The 20464-nt window shown below is 46.6% G+C and overlaps 1 protein-coding gene across 1 annotated transcript in view; it reads left to right on the top strand.

Annotated features, from left to right (window-relative positions):
• HCN2 (hyperpolarization activated cyclic nucleotide gated potassium and sodium channel 2) overlaps positions 1-20464 on the top strand; it is an 80595-nt gene that overhangs the window by 43771 nt on the left and 16360 nt on the right. Inside the window, exon 2 of the mRNA XM_087704964.1 lies at positions 9928-10351. Within this exon, the coding sequence (XP_087561090.1) occupies positions 9928-10351 (424 nt within the window). The remainder of the gene's footprint in view (positions 1-9927; positions 10352-20464) is intronic.

Genomic DNA, 20464 nt, shown 5'->3' on the forward strand with positions numbered 1-20464 from the left:
CGTTTGCGGATAATAGATTCAAAAATGGGCAGATCTAAAATCTCTGATGAATCACGCTACGTCTTTAGGATGGGTGCAAGTTTTTGCCTGGCAGACCTTTAGAGCCCAAACACTGGTAGATTTGCACATTCTTTATTATCTTGTCACAGGACTGGCTGTGTTCCTTCCTCTCTCCCTTCTCCCATCCATCTCCTCCCTCCCTCCCACTCGTCCATTTCTTCTCTTCCTCCCATCTCTTTCCTTCCTCCCATCTTCTTCTTCCTTCCCTCCATTCCCTCCCTCCCTCTATCTATTCCATTTCCTTCCTCTCTTCCTCTTTCCCATCTCCTCTCTTTCCTTCAATCTCCTCCCTCCCATTTCCTTCCTTTCTCTCACCCTCCCTACCATCTCCTTTCTTTCTATGTCCTCCCCCACTTCCTTTCTTTCCTCCTCCTCCCTCTTTCCCCCATCTCTTTCCTCCCTCCCTCCTCTCTCCTCTTCCCCCCATCTCTTCCATCATTTCCTTTCTCTCTCCCTTCCTCCCATCTCCTTCTTTCCTTCTATCTCCTCTCCCCCACTTCCTTTCTTTCTTCCTCCCTCCCTCTTTTCCTCCCATCTCCTTCCTTCCTCCTGCCCTCCATTTTCTCTCTCCCTCCATCTCTTTCTTTTCTTCCTCCTTCCCATATCCTCTCTTCCCTTCAATCTCCTCCCACCCTCCCTTCCATTTCCTTCCTTACTCTCTCCCTCTCACCCTCCCTACCATCTCCTTCTTTCCTTCCATGTCCTCCCCCCTTCCTCCCTTTCTTTTTTCCTCCTCCCTCCCTCCCTCTCTCCCTCCCTCTGCCTCTCTGGTGCATTCCCCCCCCCCCAGTGGTCTGTCAAGACACCAGCCTGTCTTTTTCATTCATTCTGTTATCTGCAGCAATATATCTAAAAAGGAGCTGAGCTGGACAAATCAGGCTTAGTTTAAAGAAGGGAGCGAGTGAGCTGTAGTTTGCAGCAACCCAAGGACAATTTGCAGCCATGACAGGTGACTCTTCAAAGAGATTCTGACTTTTTGTTTTGGTCTGCTGCAATGGGAAATATTGAGTGACTCCTTGGGACTGGCTCATGTTCCTTTTCGGAAGGAGGCAGGGAAAGCAGAAAAGGAGGACAGAAAGGAGAGTGCGAAACCTGTAGATTGGTGATAGTCAGATTCTGACTATGCTGGCATTGCTTGCTGGAATTGTCTGCAGCGCCTCAGTTTTCCACATCTGTGAAATGGCATCCGAGGCAAGCATGCAGAGACTCAGTGCAAAAGCTCCTAACTTAGAACAGGGATAGGCAATATTTGAGGGGCTTAGTGTGCCAGCTCAAAACTTTGCAACGTTTCAACTTCTTAATTCTGCCATTTCTGTTGTACAAGATCAGGTTACATTTTGTCATTGAGGATTGAGGGACCGAAGAAACAATGGAGGGAAATCAAGAAAAGAAGCAACCTGGAATTAAGGAGAAATGTCCTAATAGTGAGGACATTCAACCAGTGGAACAGCTTGCCACCAGATGTTGTTGATGCTTCATCACTGGAAGTTTTTATGAAGAAACAGGACAGCGACTTGTCTGAAAGCAGTGTGCAGCAGCTGCCAAAAAAGCCAACACAGTTCCAGGCTGTATCAACAGAGGGATAGAATCAAGATCATGTGAAGTGTTAATACCACTTTATAAAGCCTTGGTAAGGCCACATTTGGAATACGGCATTCAGTTCTGGTCGCCACGATGTAGAAAAGATGTGGAGACTCTAGAAAGAGTGCAGAGAAGAGCAACAAAGTTGATTAGAGGACTGGAGACTAAAATATATGAAGAACAGTTGCAGGAACTGGGTATGTCTAGTTTAATAGAAAGAAGGACTAGGGGAGACATGATAGCAGTGATCCAATATCACAGGGGTTGCCACAAAGAAGAGGGAGTCAAACTGTTTTCCAAGGCACCTGAGTTAGAACAAGAAGCAATGGGTGGAAACTAATCAAGGAGAGAAGCAACTTAGAACTGAGGAGAAATTTCCCGACAGTTAGAACAATCAATCAGTGGAACGACCTGCCACCAGAAGTTGGGAATGCCCCATCACTGGAAGTCTTTAAGAAAATGTTGGATAGCCATTTTGTCTGGAACTGTATAGGGTTTCCTGCCTAGGCATGGGGTTGGACTAGAAGACCTCCAAGGTCCCTTCCAACTCTGCTATTGTATTATTGAAATGGTACAGGGCTGTATGAGCAGGGGCTAGACTAGAAGACCTCTAAGGTCCCTTCCAGCTCTATTCTGATTCTGAGCGGGTATAATCTCACAGAGGCTTTTTGCAATATGTCCCCTTCCCAGTTTAGGAGGGTGGGGGGAATGCAAGAGAGGGCATGACAAATCTTGGTACTTGAAACTTCTTTTATTTTTGTTTTGTTTTGGAAAAGATACTTTGAGGATTCTTTTCCATCTCAGTCTCCCGAAACGGATTGATTTTGCATACAAAAAATCAGCACAGAATCCACCAGAAGAGGGGAAAGCCGAGACATTGCACTGGAACCTGGACTTGAACTCACTTATCAACAGAGGAAAAATAATGAAAACTGAAGGAATCAAGATGCAATATGAAAATAACAAGACTCTGGATGAAGGTGATCACTGCAAATTCTTCTAACTGACCACGTCAAGCACACCGAAGTCAAGAAAAGGGTCACATCACGACGATCTTAATGCCAAAACTCAGGGGAGGAAATGCCTTTAAGGCAATTAGCACCTGAGTAATTCCACTCATTAGATACACACAGCTGGAATAATGGACTCAACTCAAGCAGAACTAAAAGCCCTGGATAAGAAGGCCAGGAAAAATAGTGACAATGAATCATACTCTTCATCCAGGCAGCGACGCTGACAGATTCTACTTACGCAGAAAATAGGTGGGCGTGGAATGTTGCAAGTGCACCAGATAGTTGAAGAATTAAAAAGGGAATTTGGAAGAATAGCTGAAGGACAGTGAAGGAGGTGCACTGATGTTACTATATATCTATGGAGGCTGACCGAGTACTGGAGAGACCAAACTGACCTACATGAATGACCAAATGAAGAATAGAAAAGAAACATGGTCCGAGGCTAAATATTACATGGTCAGGACAAAAAAAAACAGACTTGAGAAGATAGCAATAGGCAGCAAATAGCACTTACTTATATACCGCTTCATAGTGCTTTACACCAATCTCTAAGTGGTTTACAGAGTCAGCCTATTGCCCCCAACAATCTTGAGTCCTCATTTTACTGATCTCGGAAGGATGGAAAGCTGAGTCAGCCTTGAGCCTGTCAGGATCGAACTGCTGGCAGTGGGAACGCAGAATACTGCATCTTAATCCTGGAGCGGTGTGGTGGTTTAGCGGTGAAGAAACTCGCTTCTTACTCAAAAGGTTGAGTTCAATCTTCAGTAGAGGCAGATATTTCTCTCTCGGGGCGCAAAGAAAAAAATATCTGCTGTGAACTCAGCGTGGCATCAGGAAGGGCATCGGGCCAGTAAATGCTCAGCTGCATCTACTTGGACCAACTCTACCCTGAATTAAGATATTACAAGGTCGTAAAAAGGGAGTTACTGCATTGTAGCCTGTGTGCCAGGGTGGCTCCTATGGCCCACATCAGAGGCCAATGCTTCCTCTGCCAAGAAGTTGAAGAAAGAATGAACCACCTGATTAGCTACTGTAAGAAGATAGCAATAGCACTCAGACTTATATACCACTTCATAGTGCTTTACAACCCTCTGTAAGCTCTTTACAGCCCCAACAATCTGGGTCCTCATTTTACTGATCTCGGAAGGATGGAAAGCTGAGTCAGCCTTGAGCCTGTCAGGATCGAACTGCTGGCAGTGGGAACGCAGAATACTGCATCTTAATCCTGGAGCGGTGTGGTGGTTTAGCGGTGAAGAAACTCGCTTCTTACTCAAAAGGTTGAGTTCAATCTTCGGTAGAGGCAGATATTTCTCTCTCAGGGCGCAAAGAAAAAAATATCTGCTGTGAACACAGCGTGGCATCAGGAAGGGCATCGGGCCAGTAAATGCTCAGCTGCATCTTCTTGGAAGGATGGAAGGTTGAGTCAGCCTTGAGCCTGGTGAGATTCGATCTGCCAAACTGCTGGCAGCCGGTGATCAGCAGAAGCAGCCTGCAGTACTGCACTCTAATCACTGCGCCACCGCGGCTCAGTTCGTGCAGACTGACTGCAAACGATGGCACGGCAAAGTAGCAACAACGGTGCCTTGGAAGATCTGCGAGAAATTCCATTTGCCTGCAAGCAAATAGACAAAGTAACAGACAATGAAGAAACAAAAGTGCTTAGAATTCAAAGAAGGCACTGGCCCCAAAACAACCCAGGAATAACGGATTCCTTCGGGATTGGGCGGCATATAAATTTTATAAATTAAATTAAATAAATTAAATAACAGTTGTGAATAAGACAAAAAAAGCCTGGACAGTGGACGTCCAGGCAGGGCCTGAAGACAGAAGAAGAAAAAAGAAAGAACTGGAGGGGGAGGGAAATCACAAAATACAAAGACCCGCAAATAGAAGTAGAATGATTTTGGCAAAAGAAAGCAAAGGTGATACCAAAGGGGGATAGGCCCCTTCGGTACAATCCCAAAACAATTGCAGCACCAGTTGTACAACATTGGCATTGTCATAATCCTCATCAGTCAGTTGCAAAAGCTGAGACTCGGAGCAGTTTATGTCCTACAACGAGACCTTCAACATCATCAAACAAACAACACCTGTCTATCTCAGGTCCTTGGGAAGGACTCCCTAGGTGGATATAAATGCCAAACCCACTCTAAACATCTGGCTAAATGTGCAACTCGCCATAATCATATTTTTAAAAAATTAAAGTTGCAACATACCTCTATTTCCCTCATTGGGCAGAACTTGTAGAGTAGAGTAGAGTAGAAAATAGAATAGAATAGAATAGAATGGGAATAGAAAAGAAGAGGAGAGGAGAGGATAACAGAGTTGGAAGGGACCTTGGAGGCCTTCTAGTCCAACCCCCTGTTCAGGCACCACTTCAGACAAATGGTTGTCCAATCTCTTCTTAAAAACTTCCAGTGTTGGAGTACCCACAACCTCTATTACAAGTAGCCCTCGATTTACAACCAAAATCGAGCCCAAAATTTCTGTTACTAGGCAAGATGGTGGTTAAGTGAGATTTGCCCCAGTTTACGACATTTCTTGCCACCGTTGTTGAATGAAGCGTGCAGTTGTTAAGTTAGTAACATGGTTGTTAAGTAAATCTGGCTTCCCCATTGACTTTGCTTAGCGGAAGGTCGCAGAAAGGGGATCACACGACCCCAGGACATTGCAACCATCCTTAATATGAGCCAGTTGCCAAGCGTCTGAATTTTTATCACGAGACCATGGGGGTCTCGCTGCAATGGTCGTAAGTGTGAAAAACAGTCAGACGTCAACAGTCGTAAGAGCCTTGGTGGTGCAGTGGTGAGAAGGCAGTATTGCAGGCTGATGCTGCCCACAGCCAGGAGTTCGATCCTGACTCAGGGTTGACTCAGCCTTCCATTCTTCCAAGGTCAGTAAAATGAGGATGGAAATTGTTTGGCTCTGCTGACTCTGTAAAACCCCTGTTGCGGAGCTGGCAGCAGAGTTGGACAGTGAGGAGGTTGGGGAGGAGCGTGGGCCAGTCCTGGAGGCTTGGGAAGGCTGAGACAAGGGCTCTGTGTTGGAGGCAGAGACAGGCCAAAGCCGCCTGGCAGTGATCAGGATCAGGTACCTATGGAGCTAGACAGCAGTGAGGCAGAGGAACAGCTGGAGCCTGTTCCCAGTGTGTGCATGCGCAGAGCTGCCAGAAGAAAAGAACAACTCAGAAATCAGGGTCGACTTGGGAGTAAAGTCACAGGTGGAAGGTGATTGGCTCCCTCCCATAGGAAACAAAAGAGGAGCGAAAGGGGAGGGGGCTTTTGCAGGAAACAATTCGTTCGTCCGGGCATTAGGTTCGTTTCAGGAATGTGAAGATATGTCCGTGAATCTCAGAGACTCTGTGCCTAGTCTTTCCTTGCACAGCACCAGAGGTGGGTTGCTCCTGGTTCGGCCCAGGTCAGCTGAACCGGTAGTGGAATTCAGGCCTGGGTCTCAGAACCAGCAGCATCCCAGGCCTGCCATACCCCCGAACTGTTTCCCTCGCTGCCACTGCTGGTCCACTGTCATTTTGGATTTTAGTGACTGCGCATGCGAAGTTCACTGTAAACTGTTCTGCGCAAGCGTGAAAAACAACTTACATTGAACATTGACGTGCACATTGCATGTGGGTTGCAGACCAGTAGTAAAACTGGAGAGCACCTCATTTGGGAAACATTTACGTGGCAGCTTTCCAAGATCAGATAAGGTCTGTGGTCATAAATATTCCTTTGAAAGCCTGTTTGCCAGGGCTTGGCTGAATGTGAATGAGAGGAATTCACATTCGTTTAATAAAAGGGGTTTTGTCGGGACCAGGACTCTGGCTCGTGCTTTTGGGGGAAGCCTCGGTCAGAACAACCCCTTAGAGAGAGGGCTGTAAAGCACCGTGAAGCAGTATATAAGTCCAAGTACTATTGCTATAACTCAATGCTATTATACCTTCAAACAGTCACTAAATGAACTATTATAGGTCAGGGACCTCTTCTCTCGTGGCACGACATAACCACGAACGTCAAAAGCGCGCCGACAACACCGCGGCGCTAAAACCGCGGTGTCAAAAGCGCGCCGACAACAGCGCGCCGACAGAAGCGCGATTTAACTTAAGGTAAGGTTTAGGTTTAGGGTTAGGTTTAGGGTTAGGGTTAGGGTTAGGTTTAGGGTTAGGTTTAGGGTTAGGTTTAGTTAGGTTTAGGGTTAGGTTTAGGGTTATTTTTAGGGTTATGTTACAGCGCGCGTCTGTCGGCGCGCTGTTGTCGGCGCGCTGTTGTCGCACGGTTTTGACGGCGCGGTTTTGTCACCGCGCTTTAGTCGACCGTGGTTTTGTGGTGGAACCCTCTTCTCTACCTGTAGCTTTTGGGGTGATCTGAAAGGTATCCAGGACCCAATGCAGCATTCCCCAAATTCTAATTTTCCTCTCTCTGAGATGATTGGCAGTTGCAAGAATTTTTTCATTCCCCGGACGATCGCAACAGGAAATAAAAGATGGCCGCTTCTCTTTATGGCTCCAGGCAAATATTTTATGCCCAATGGAGAAGCAAACAAGAACAGCGACTGTGGGGGGTAAATAGAAAATCCGCAACCCACAGTTATTTCAATTGTGCATATTTCTTTCAACAACAGCAGCGGTGCCAGTTCATTGCAAAAAGAACAAGCCAATGTACCCCCCTCCCATCACCACCACAACACACACACAGAGGAAAAAATAAAATTAAAAACTGGCGGGGAAATAAATTTTCCTTTCCTGCAGCAATAAAAGATGATCTTATTATAATGGCAGTGGGAGGGCAGTACCTCCCCCCACCCCCACCCCCAAAAAAGTGAAAAGTCAGAGAATAAATAAATTATCATCTGTCTCGCTTCCTCCGATTCGTCCTTATTTGTATTATGCGCCTCTCGGGGTGGATTGAGGACAAGGGAGAAACTCTCTTGTCATTTTTATTTTTGTTTTTTTTAAATAAAAAAAATTCTGGCTGACAAAATTATAGAGCGAGACAGGGAAGCCGTGGCTAAACTGGAACTCAAAAACCTTGGCTATCCGTTTTGACCTTGCAGGGTTCTGGAGAAGGTCACCCAGACTTCCAGAGGGAGGGAGAACAGGATTCTGAAAATATATTTCCTGGTGTGTGTGTGTGTGTGTGTGTGTGAGTGAGAGAGAGAGACAGACAGAGAGAGGGAGGGAGGGAAAGAAGAGAGAGAAAGACATACACACAGAGATAGACAGGTAGAGAGAGACAGACAGAGAAGACCGACAGAGAGATAGAGACAGACACACACACACGCACACAGAAGGGATTCAGATTTTTGCATTCCTTCTGTGAAAATAAACCATCCATGGTAGTTTTGACCCCATAAGATTTTTCTGTGTTTCTGAGCTGCTGTCATCTCTGGGATGACTGATATACCTGCGTTGATTTTATTTTAAGTTTCAGCAGTTTAACATTTTGATAAGAAGCTTAGCCGTAATGTATATCTCTGAACTTTTAGATAGGAGTGTCCCAAGTCTTCTTTTCCTTTATAGTAAAAAAAGGAAAGATCTGGCTGGGTTTTAAGAACCTTAAAGATACCAACAGAAGAGAATATCTGGGGGTTGAACAAGTGAGGTCCTTGGTACTCCCTTGGTTTCCTTGCAGATGTTTCAATACCAAACTAGGTAACAACATCCATGCTAGAAGGGATTGGGATTTGCAGAGTAGACGAGGTGGAGGACAGTGGGCTCCTTGGTGCTCTCTGAGCTTGTTTGTTTGATTCCTTTCAGACGTTTCATTATCCGACTGGGTAACATCATCAGTGCTGGAAGGGAGTGGGGTTTGCTCTCAGTTTATGTACAAGTGGCTTGCTCTGACTTACCAAGGACGGAGAGCACCAAGGACCTTGGAGGAGGAGGAGGAGGAGGAGGAGGAGGAGGAGGAGGAGGAGGAGGAGGAGGAGGAGGAGGAGGAGGAGGAGGAGGAGGAAAATAAACAAGATGGCTGCAAACTTTAACACATTGGCCATTTTGATCCATGGGCGATCCATGACTGGAGGCTTTTAAGAAGACATTGGACAGCCATATGTCCACAATAGTATAATGTTTCCTGCTTGAGCAGGGGTTGGACTAGAAGACCTCCAAGGTCCCTATAGAATGGTTTCCCAACCAGGGGTATGATACAATATTCCAGGGGGTGCAAAAACCTGGGTTTAGAAGTTTCAAAATTATCGTGCATAGGCATAATTATATGCATATGGTAATAATTTATTTTTGTAAGGGGTGCAAGAATATATCAGAAGCGTTCTAGGGGTGCAGGGTATGGAAAAGGTTGGGAACCCCTGCTATAGAATATTCTATGTTCTAACACAAAACATAAACCAGAATTTTTGGGTTGCCCAGAAAACCCTAGATCCGTGATGGAGAACCTATGGCACATGTGCCAGAAGTGGCACGCAGAGCCATCTCTCTAGGCACGCCAGCCGTTGCCCGTTGCTATTCCTGGTTCCGGCACGCTAGCTTGCCTTCTTGCGCGCAGGAGCGCCGGAAACCTGGAAGAGCAGCTCCCTGGCACGCATGATGCACGCTGGAAAGCTGAGCTTCTGCTTTCTGGTGTGCGCATGTGTGCTGGCCAGCTGGTCTTCACGTGCACTTGTGTGCCAGAAACCAAAAGACTATGTGGTCGGAGTGCATGCACGTGTCAGAAACCGGAAGCTCAGCTTCCCGGCATATGCATGCGCGCTGGGGAGCTGCTCTTCCAGTTTCTGGCACTCCCCCATATGTGCGCTTCTCGGTGCCGTAAGGTTCGCCAACACTTCGGTAGATCCTCTTGAAAAAAAGCAAACTTAAGGCAAATGCAGACCAAATTTAGTGTACTGTCTGAATGCATCCACTCAATGTCTTAAGGGTGTGGTGCAGTGGTGGGTGGCGGGCAATAGGGCCCGGTAGGGTCGTACCAGTGGTAGCTGGGAGCAGCGGCCACTGTACCGGAACAGTGGCTTGTTTGGCCCGCCCACGTTCCTTACCGGTTTTTGACGCAAACGGACCAATTGCGCACGCACGAACAGTGTGTGGTGACTGTGCAACCTCCGCTGAGCAGCTGGGTGTCGCAGGGCGGTGGCGTGTGCATGTGTGCACAGCGGCTGTGCCCAACGAGGACGCCCGGCCCCATGCACAGCCTACCGACTGCGATAGGATCTGGAACCCACTACAGGTGTGGCGTGCAAACACAGCAATAGCCTAGCGCTGACCCAGGCCTTGCTCCGATGTTCTCCCTTGCCTTGATTCCCATGTTCTTCCTTTCCATTCCAGGTTCTACTGGGACTTCACCATGTTGCTTTTCATGGTGGGCAACCTGATCATCATCCCCGTCGGCATCACCTTCTTCAAAGAGGAGACCACAGCTCCCTGGATCGTCTTCAACGTGGTGTCGGACACCTTCTTCCTCATGGACCTTGTTATGAACTTCCGGACGGGCATCGTCATCGAGGACAACACGGATATCATCCTGGATCCCGAGCGGATCAAGAAGAAGTACTTGAAGAGCTGGTTTGTGGTGGACTTTGTCTCCTCCATTCCTGTGGATTATATCTTCCTCATTGTGGAGAAGGGCATGGATTCCGAGATGTACAAGACTGCGCGCGCCTTGCGCATCGTCCGCTTCACCAAAATCTTGAGTCTCCTGCGGCTACTGCGTCTCTCCCGTCTAATCCGGTACATTCACCAGTGGGAAGAGGTAAGAGCCAGGCTTGAAGCTGCGGGAGATACACCACAGATGAAATTTTCACAGGGCCTTCCAAGGAGCATCTCTTGCCGTTTGGGGGCATTTAAAAAAGAGAGAAGCGTCCCATTATTTATAGAAGACGATATTTGTAACTGTTGAGTCCTTGGTGCTCTCTGAGCTTGCTGGTTTTGTTACAGAGGTAGGGGTGGGATTCAGCCTGGTTTGGACCGATTCGGGCGAACCGGTAGCTCCGACGATCAGCTGAGAGCAAACTGGTTCGCGCCAACAATCAGGTTGGCCCGCCCGCTTGCGAAGCTGGCTGAGGAATTCTGGGAGCTGAAGTCCACAAGTCTTAAAGTGGCCAAGGTTGGAGACCCCTTGTCTTGGGGTTTCTCGGCCGTTATTATGGCTTGTTGTCTTGAGGAATAGGTGGGGTTTATTTATTTTTTCATAACATATAACCACATGCATACCATTACATAGCCAACATAATATTATATTATTAAATGTTTACATCAATTCGTCTTACCATCCACTCCCAAAAACAATTATTGGCTCTTCTGCTCTCCGTACACCCTATTTGTATCTTATCCATCACTTTCTTCTCCCTCTCTCCTCCCCCACACTACTTCCTTTCTTCCCTCTGTCGTCCTTCTCTTCTCTACTTCCCCTTCCTCTCTCCTTCTCTTCTCTCCCCTTTCCACTCCTCCTTTCTCTCCTCCTCTTCCCCCCACCCCACCTTCTCTCCTATCCTCTCTTCTTCTCTTACCTCTATCCTCTACCTCACACTCTTCATCTCATTTACTTGGTGTCTTTCAGCTTCTGAGCAAGCTCCATTTCTTTGTTGATGGTATTTATAATTCCTTTTCAATATACATATTTAATTTTAACATACCTCTTCCTCCTCCTTTCTTTAAACGAGGGATAAACAAAAAGTATGCATATATAGTTTATTTCTTTGAGGCAGTTTGAGGGGGTTTAGCCAGCTGTATATAATGTAGAGGAGGATTTAAGGCCTCCCTTACAGGCTCAGATTGGGGAAATGTTACTAAGTGATTGGATTTAGTGGGTTACTCGCTATTTAGGTAATCCTCAACTTACCACAATAGGGACTGGAAAACTCATCATTAAGCGGTGTAGTCATTAAGTGAGGCATCAGGGGATTACATCTAATGTTACATTTTTTTATGGTAATGGTCAGAGACATCACAGGACAGCTGGCCACCTTCCCAGAATTCCCAGTGACTTTGCTTCCCTTCCCCTCCCCTCTCTCCCTCCCTCTCTTCTTCCCTTCCCTCCTTTTTCCTTCCCTCTTCTGTCTCTTCAGGCTTCATCTCTCTTCCATACTCTTCCCTCCCCTCTCCCCTACTTTCTTCCCCTCCCTCTTCTCTCCTCCTCTTTCCCCTCCCCTACTCCCTCTCCCCTCCTCTCTCCTCTTTTTTATTCTCTCTCCTCCCCTTTCTCTCCCCTCCCACTTCTCCTCTCCATCCTCTCCTCTCTCCCCCTCCCCTTCTCTTTCTTCCTCTCCCTTCCCCTTCTCCCTCCCCTCCTCTCTTTTCCCTCCCCTCTCCTCCACTCTTCCCTTCCACTCCCTTACTTCCCAAAATGTACTCTTGCATTTCAACTCCATGAAAGCTCATCTGCCCCCATTCCACTTCATTTTTCAACCAAAGTTGAAAGAGATTTTTAAAAGTTTTTTTTTTAAAAGATGGTAATACTGTTAACCTGTCAGCAAACTCCCAATTTTAACAATTCAAACATCGCTGCTCAAACGATAGCTCAAATTACTGGTTTAAGATAAAACCAAGTTCAGCAGATTGCTTTTCAGTTAAAATAAATTTTAATTAAAGGGAAGAGGAAGGAAGAAAGCAAGGATTGTTTTAAAAGGGAGAAAAGAGAAGCAGAAGGGTAGATTTGAGGAGCAAGTTCCAAAGACTGAAAAAAATGCCCCTCTTGCACCAATTGATCCCTGGCATATGGGTAACCTGCCACTTTTCCCACCACCCCACTGACTCTCAACAGATTTTACTATTTATTTAATTTACATAGCCTCCCTGCCCCCCCCTTTCCCGGTCCATCTCACATGAGTGGCAGCCTACAATAAAATACAGGTTCCCTGTTTCCACGAAAATAAGATCTTTCTGCATAATAAGCCCAATCGGGCTTTTGAGCGCATGCCCTAATATAAGCCCTCCCCCCCCAAAAAAAATATTGCAACACAGCAGCAGCCATGAGGTGACCATGCTCACTGCCTCCTCCTGCATCTCAAAAATAATAAAGACCTCCTTGAAAATAAGGCCAAGCGCTTATTTCGGGGGTCAAAAGAAAATAAGGCCCTATCTTATTTTTGGAGAAACACAGTAGTCCTTGACTTACACCCACAACGGTGCCCAGAATTTATGTTGCTAAGGGACAATTTTGTTAAGTGAGGTTTGTCCCATTTTACGACTTTCCTTGCCACAATTGTTAAGTGAATCACAGCAGTTGTTGTTAAGTGAATCTGTATTGTCTGTATTCCCCATTAACTTTGCTTGTCAGAAGGTTCCCCGTCCCCCCCCCCCCGCCAGACACTGCAACCGTCGTAAATATGAACCAGTCGTCAGGCATCCAAATGCGAATCACGTCACCAATGGGGATGCTGCAACGGTCGTAAATGTGAAAAATAGCCAACGGCCTTCTTTCCCCCCAGTGCCGTTGTAATTTCCAACGGTCACTAAACGCACCGTTGCAACTCGAGGACTTCCTGTAGAGGAGAACAAAATGCATCCTATGAAATGAAAACGGAGCAGCAGCCGTAAGCACCATTTTCCTTGAAACTCCTGGGGTCTCTTGTTTTTTAAAAGGTTTCCATAATTGCAGAGGCTGCTCGGTGCAGAAGCCAGAAAACCTCTCGGTGAACCAGTTCTGTCATCACCAGATTTCCCAGGAAATGAGGGTTTTAGAAAATTTGTCTTTTTTTTTTCCTGCAAGGTGCAATGACCTCCTCTGAGTTAAAGCTAAAAAAAACCCACAAAAACCAAGTGTGTTTTCTGTGCAGAATTTCTACACGGAAAGAGCTTGCTGCCTGCTGAGTTTAAAATACAACAACAAGAAAAAGCAGCTTTAACACCGGTACAGGTATAGGGATGTGGTGGCTCAGGGGCTAAGATGCTGAGCTCGTCGATCAGAAAAGTCGGCAGTTTGGCGGTTCGAATCCCTAGAGCTGTGTAACTGAGTGAGCTCCCGTTACTTGTCCCAGCTTCTGCCAACCTAGCAGTTCAAAAGCACATAAAAAATGCAAGTAGAAAAATAGGGACCACCTTTGGTGGGAAGGCAACAGCGTTTCGTGCGCCTTCGGTGTTTAGTCATGCCGGCCACATGACCACGGAGACGTCTTCGGACAGCGCTGGCTCTTCGGCTTTGAAACGGAGATGAGCACTGCCCTCTAGTGTCTGAAACGACTAGCACATAGTGCGAGGGGAACCTGTACCTTAACACCAGTAAAATGAAAGAAAAGTAGAGAGGAATCAGCCAATTTTAATCCTAGCAGGATGAGATTTGCTGGGGGTTGGGGGTGGGCAGAGAGTCTTCCTGCATGTATACAGGCAGTCCTTGACTTACGAAGGTTCATTTAGTGACCAAAGTTACAACAGCACTGAGAAAAGTGACCTATGGCCATTTTTCATACTTACCCTAACCGTTGCAGCATCTCCAGGGTCAGGTGATCAAAATTGCAACGTTTGGCAAGTGCTTCATATTTATGTCCACTGCAGTGTCACCTTCCGACAAGCCAAATCAGGGGTGTCAAACACAAGGCCTACAAGCCAGATTCGGCCTGCCGGATATTTAGATCTAGCCCACGGGCCCACCTTGGAAACAGTAAAGGACCAGCCCACGGTTCCTCTGCCACCCAAAACGGAGCTTGGGGAGGCCGCGAGTGGCCCACATGGGCTCAGTTTTTGGCCGCAATGGCTTCCTGCAGCCCTCTGCCAGTGAAAATGAAGCTCGAGGAGGCTGTCTGTGGCCCACCTGGGCTCTGTTTTCGGCCGCAATGGCCTCCTGCAGCTCTCTGCCAGTGAAAATGAAGCTCGAGGAGGCTCTGCATGGCCCGCCTGGGCTCCGTTTTCAGCTGTGACAGTCTCCTGCAACCCTCTATCAGCAAAAACGGAGGTCGGGGAGCCTGTGTGGCACCCACCTGGGCTCAGTTTTCAGCCGCGATGGCCTCCTGCAGTCTCTGACAATGAAAACCGAGTTCAGGGATGCCATGTGTGGTGTCCCCAAGCTCCGTTTTCACTAGCAGAAGGCTGTAGGAGGCCGTTGTGGCTGAAAACAGAGCCTCAATGAGTAACATCGAGCTGGCCAGCCCCCACCCCTCCAAACACAACCCTGACGCAACCCTCGATGAAATCAAGTTGTCAGGGTTCCAAGTATCATGTAGAATTAAATCAAAGTCCAAGGCAAAACGATCCTTAAAATTCCAAATTAATAAATCAGACATCTTGGCATTATGCTATGAAATCCCAATACTGGAAATGACATCAGAATTCCACCCAGTTAAAAGTTCATGATCTTGTCCCCACAACCACAATCCATCATATGGTCCAATCTTCTTCTTCCATGCTGGCATCCACACCCAGCTGCTTCCGGTCAGGTGTACTAGTGCGGAGACAAAAGACGACCTTGGCTTCTAGAAAAGAATGCTAACAATACATTCCACAATCTTACTCCTGTTTATTCCCCCCTCCCATCAACTATACTAATGAAACAGCGTATTGAAATAAGAGAAAGTGTGGCAGGCCAAAATTCTAAAAGGAATATAATTGCAGGCCTGACACAAGTTTGATATCCCTGAGCCAAGTCAACGGGGAAGCCAGCTGGATTCACTTAACAACTGTGTGATTCACTTCATGACGGCGGCAAGAAAGGTTGTAAGACAGGGCAAAAACTCACTTAGCAACTGTTTTGCTTAGCGAGAGGAATTTGGGGCCCAACTGAGGTAGTAAGTTGAGAAATAACCTACACACATTCTGAGCATCTACGGCTTGTGATTTCCTGATTGACATCACGAGGCTCCTTCCGGGAGCTTAAAAAACTGTGATGCTGATCCTGATGGAGAGGCTGCTTTGAAGAGCCTGGCAGGTGCATGTGAATTTAAGGGAATTGGCACACTTGTGACAGCTGTGGAATTTTAATAACGGGGTTCAAAACAGCTGCCGGCCGGGAGGGAGGTTTGCTTACTCAGAAAAAGGCTGCTATAAAATCGGATTTTTTTCAAATCCAAGGCAATGGAGACAGACAGAAATTCTCAACGTTGCTGCCATCTAGTGGCAGGATTGAGTTTTTCAGCTAGGTGCGACCTTCAGCTGTTTTGCCACCTTCTGGTCATTGACAGGGAGTCAAGGTGGCGCAGTGGTTAAATGCAGCACTGCAGGCTACTGCTAGATCAGCAGGTCAGCGGTTCAAATCTCACCGGCTCAGGGTTGACTCAGCCTTCCATCCTTCCGAGGTGGGTAAAATGAGGACCCAGATTGTTGGGGGCAATATGCTGACTCTCTGTAAACCGCTTAGAGAGGCCTGAAAGGCCTATGAAGCGGTATATAAGTCTACTGCTATTGCTATTGCTATTGCTCTACTTATGGCCACAATTGAGCCCAAACTTTCCATTGGTAAGTGAGACAGTTAAGTGAATTTTGCTCCATTTTTTGATGTTTCTTGCCACGGTTGCTAAGTGAATCATTGCAGGTGTTTAGTTAATTTACAGATTAACCGAATTGGAAGGGACCTTGTAGGTCATCTAGTCCAACCCCTTGCCTAGATTTCTCCTTATTTCTAGGTTGAATATCTCTCCTTGGTCAGTGTCCATCCATGATTCCTTGTCTGGCCTTCAGGTGCTTTGGAAAATAGCTTGACCCCCTCCTCTCTGTGGCAGGCCCTCAGATATTGGAAGACTGCTATCCTGTCTCCCCTGGTCCTTCTCTTCACTAGACTAGCCATGCCCAGTTCCTGCAACTGTTCTTCATATGTTTTCCAGAATACGATTGGACAGGTAGACCTCGACAACCACAACTGAGCCTCAAATTTCTGTTGCTAAGTGAAATATTAAGGGAGTTTTGTCCCATTTTAAGCTTTTCTCGCCACCACAGTTGCTAAGTGAATCACTGCAGTTATTAAATTAATAGCACGGTAGTGCTTCCTTCAAAATTCAAGAAAGGAAATCCCCGACTCCGTTGTTTTAGAGAAAAGGTACTTTTACTGAATGTGAAGTGAAAACAGCAAAAAGTGAAGCAAGATCTGAGGCTAAAAGGTGCGAAATTGTGCATATCAAAAGTTTACCCAAATCCAGAGTTGGGTTCCTGCCAGTTCTAGCCTCTTCTATAGAAGAGGTTCCACAAATCTATAGTGCCATTTAGAACCGGTTCCAGCTCCCCCCCACCTCTCTGCACATCATCAAGATGAAGAGCAAGAGGAGGAATTCTGGGAGTTGAAGTCCACAAGTCTTAAAGCTGTCAAGTTTGAACACCCCTGGGGTTTTTTTTCCTAAAGGGTTAGGGGTGCGAGGGTCTTGTAACTCGACAGCTTTAAGACTTGCACACTTCAATGCCAGAGTTCCTGAGCCAACATGACTGGAGGAGGAATTCTGGGAGTTGAAGTCCACAAGTCTTAAAGCTATCAAGTTTGAACACCCCTGGATTTTTTTTTCCTAAAGGGTTAGGGGTGCAAGGGTCTTGTAACTTGACAGCTTTAAGACTTGCGTACCTCAAATGCCAGAGTTTCTGAGCCAACGTTTTGGTTGCTAAGCAAGAATGTTGTTAAGTGAGTTTCACTACATTTTACAAGTTGGTCACGCCCACCTAGTCACATGGCCGGCAAGCCACTCCCACCCAGTCACATGGCAGGCAAGCCACTCCCACAAAGCAGGCCACACCTACAGAAGAGGTTCTAAAAAAATTTGAAACCCACCACTGCCCAAATCCCTCCCCCCAACAACCCCAAGCTAAACATCCAATCTCCAGCCCCCAAGGGTATCATGTGGGGTACAACTTCAGGTGGCCTCATCCATCTGGTATGCAGAGACGGTTGGCCTTGACCAGACCTAAACAAGACCATTCAGCAGGCCAGAAGATGGTGAGAACAAAACTCCCTCCTCCCCCCGAGTTATCTCCTCCAGCACGATTCCCCTCCCAAATACCGAAATCCCCTCCCTCCCCGTTACTATGGCAGCCGATATCAAGCAAGCGATATAGAGGCTGACACTAGCTTCCCCATTGATTTTGCTTGTCAGAGGGAATCACCTGACCCCCCAGGGATGCTGCAACGGACATAAGTGTGAAAAATGGTCATAGGCTACTTTTTTCCAGTGCCTTTGTAACTTCGGTCACTAACTGAATGGTTGTAAGACGACGAACACATGCATCGTTGTGCAAGGTCTGGGGTGCCTGGGAAACCCAGGGCAAGCTCTGCAAGAAAGAACAAATACCGTTTTTTTTTCGGATTTTAAGACGCACCGGAGTATAAGACACCCCAAGATTTTGGAGAGGTAAATTCAAAAGAAGTTTTTGCACTCTGCGGGCCTCCCAAACCCTCAGCACTCCTTGTTTTTTGTGAAAATCGGGGGATTGCAAAATGCTCCTGGGGGCTGGGGGGAGGCAAAAATGAGCAAAAAACAGCCCGTTTTTCGTGAAAATGGGCCCGTTTTTTTGCCCAAAAAAGGGCATGTATAACCTTTAGGAGACTTGTAGAGTGCTCCTGCGGGTTGGGGAGGGGGCAAAAACCAACCCATTTTTTTGCTCACTTTTGCCCTCCCCAGCATTTTGCAGGCCTCCCAAACCCTCGGCATGTCCATTTTTGCGAGGGGGGTGGGGTTTCGGTAGGCCAAAAACGCTTTATTCAGTGTATAAGACGCACCCAGATTTTCACTCTTTTTGGAGGGGGGGGAAGGTGTGTCATATACTCCAAAAAATACGGTAATCAAATCGCTATCAAGAGTAATGAAGCATACATATTACACCAAAGCAGCACAGTTGCTTCTTCATTGACGCCCCTGAAAGGATCCATTCAATCCAAAGAAACATTTTGTGCTTGCAGCTGCCTTATAAAGGTGATAAATTATAATTATAGGAAGCTAATGTGTCTAGCGTCAATATACAACATCAGATGTAAATCTGCAAATAATTTTTTTTCTTTCATCCTCCCCCCCTCCCAGGAGAGCGGGGGTGGGATGAAAATGCAAATCAAAAATAGGAAGCAAAATAAGGAAAGGAAATGTTGTCTATTTTTACTTTTGGAGACCTTTGTACTTTTAACATCATATGCTTGAGATCAATTGTTGACATTTTTACTGTTAGCTGATACTTCTTCTCCATCCACAGAGTCAATAAATCAGAAGGTTAGAAGAACTGAGCCTTCTCCATTTATCATCTTGCATGAATTTAACCGCTGGGTTGAAAGATAGTAAAATTGCATCGTTCAATGGTTATTCCCAGCCTTTAGCAACGTTTTCAACCATTGGCAGTAGAGTTTAATTGGCCATAGATCTTCCTTCTGGGAATTGGCTGTGTGTGTGTGTGTGTGTGTGTGTGTGTGTATGTGTGTGTGTGTGTGTTTGTGTGTATATATATATATATATATATACACACACACACATATATACACATATACATATATACACATATATACATATGTATTGTGTTGTGTTATACATATACATATATACACATACATACATACATACATACATAACATTTGTGTTGCAACATAAAAAATATGGCTTTCTGCCTGGATGGCTCCTAGGGTGAACTGATTGACAGAAAAGGGAGGTACTACGCTCCCTCCCATATTTGGGCATACCAGGGGTTATGACACAATACATACATACATACATACATACATACATACATGCATGCATGCATGCATACATACATACATACGTACATATACTTATACTTATACTTATGTGTGTGTATGTATGTATGTATGTATGTATGTATGTATGTATGTATGTATGTATATATATCTTCAGGCTCTTGAGTTTCTCTACAGATAGTCCTTGATTTATGACCACAGTTGGAACTGTCACTAAGTCAGGTTGCCATTGAGTGAGTTGCACCTGATTTAATGACCTATTTTGCCAAGGTCATTAAGTGAGTCCAGCTTCCGCCATTAATTTTGTTCCCTAACCCTACAACAGTGATGGCTAACCTTTTTCCCATTGCGTGCCAAAAGTCGGGGGAGCATAGGGGGGGGTGTCGTGCGCGGGCATGCCCACACCCATAATACTATGCGTGCGACACCAGCATGCATGCGCGTGCAACCCCACCCCCCGCTTTTGGCGCACGATGGACTGTTTTTCACCTTCCCCAGGCTCCAGAGGCTTTCTAAGAGCCTGGGGAGGGCAAAAACAGCCTCCCCCTCCCCCGGAGGCTTTTTAGAGGCTTCCCTGAAGGCTCCTGAGGGTAAAAAACGGCTCTACGCCCAAACCAGAAGTTAACTTCCGATTTGGCTATAGAGCCGTTTTTCACCCTCCGGAGCCTTCAGGAGGCTTCCCTGAAGCCTCCGGAAGGCGAAAAATGGCCTTAAAAGAAGACTGAAGTCAGCTGGCCAGCGCGCGCAGGTGCCCTAACAAATGGCTCCGTGTGCCGCCACCTGTGGCACGCATGCCATAGGTTCGCTATCACAGCCCTGGAGATAACGTGACCCCAGGATTCTGCAGCCATCATAGATACATGCGAAGCACCCACATTTTGATCACGTGACCATGGGAACATTGTTGTAAGTATGAGGACCGGTCTGAAGTCCCTTTTTTCAGCAGAGTCATAAATTTGAACGGTTTTTAAACCGATGGTCGTAAGCAGAGGTGGTATTCAGCCAATTCTGACCGGTTCGGGCAAACAGGTAGCGGAGATCGCAGGTGGGCCTGCCCCTGTGTTGTGCCGTCCCATTTAGCCACGTTTTTGAGGCCTCATAAGTTGAGGACTGTCTGTATCCAGGTGGGCCGACGGCTGAATCGATTGTCATCCAAAGATCCTGGTTTTGGAATTTCTCCCCTCATCTTGCATGGATGGCCTGCTGCAGTGAAGCGGCATGGAGACGTGCTTTGCATTTCTCTTAGGCAGCTTTTGGAGATAATTTTTTTTTCCCCTTTTGAAT

This window comes from Thamnophis sirtalis, unplaced genomic scaffold, assembly GCF_051295495.1.
Source record: "Thamnophis sirtalis isolate CommonGarterSnake01/CBP01778 unplaced genomic scaffold, rThaSir2_p1.2 scaffold_1, whole genome shotgun sequence".
NCBI classification, from domain to species: domain Eukaryota; kingdom Metazoa; phylum Chordata; class Lepidosauria; order Squamata; family Natricidae; genus Thamnophis; species Thamnophis sirtalis.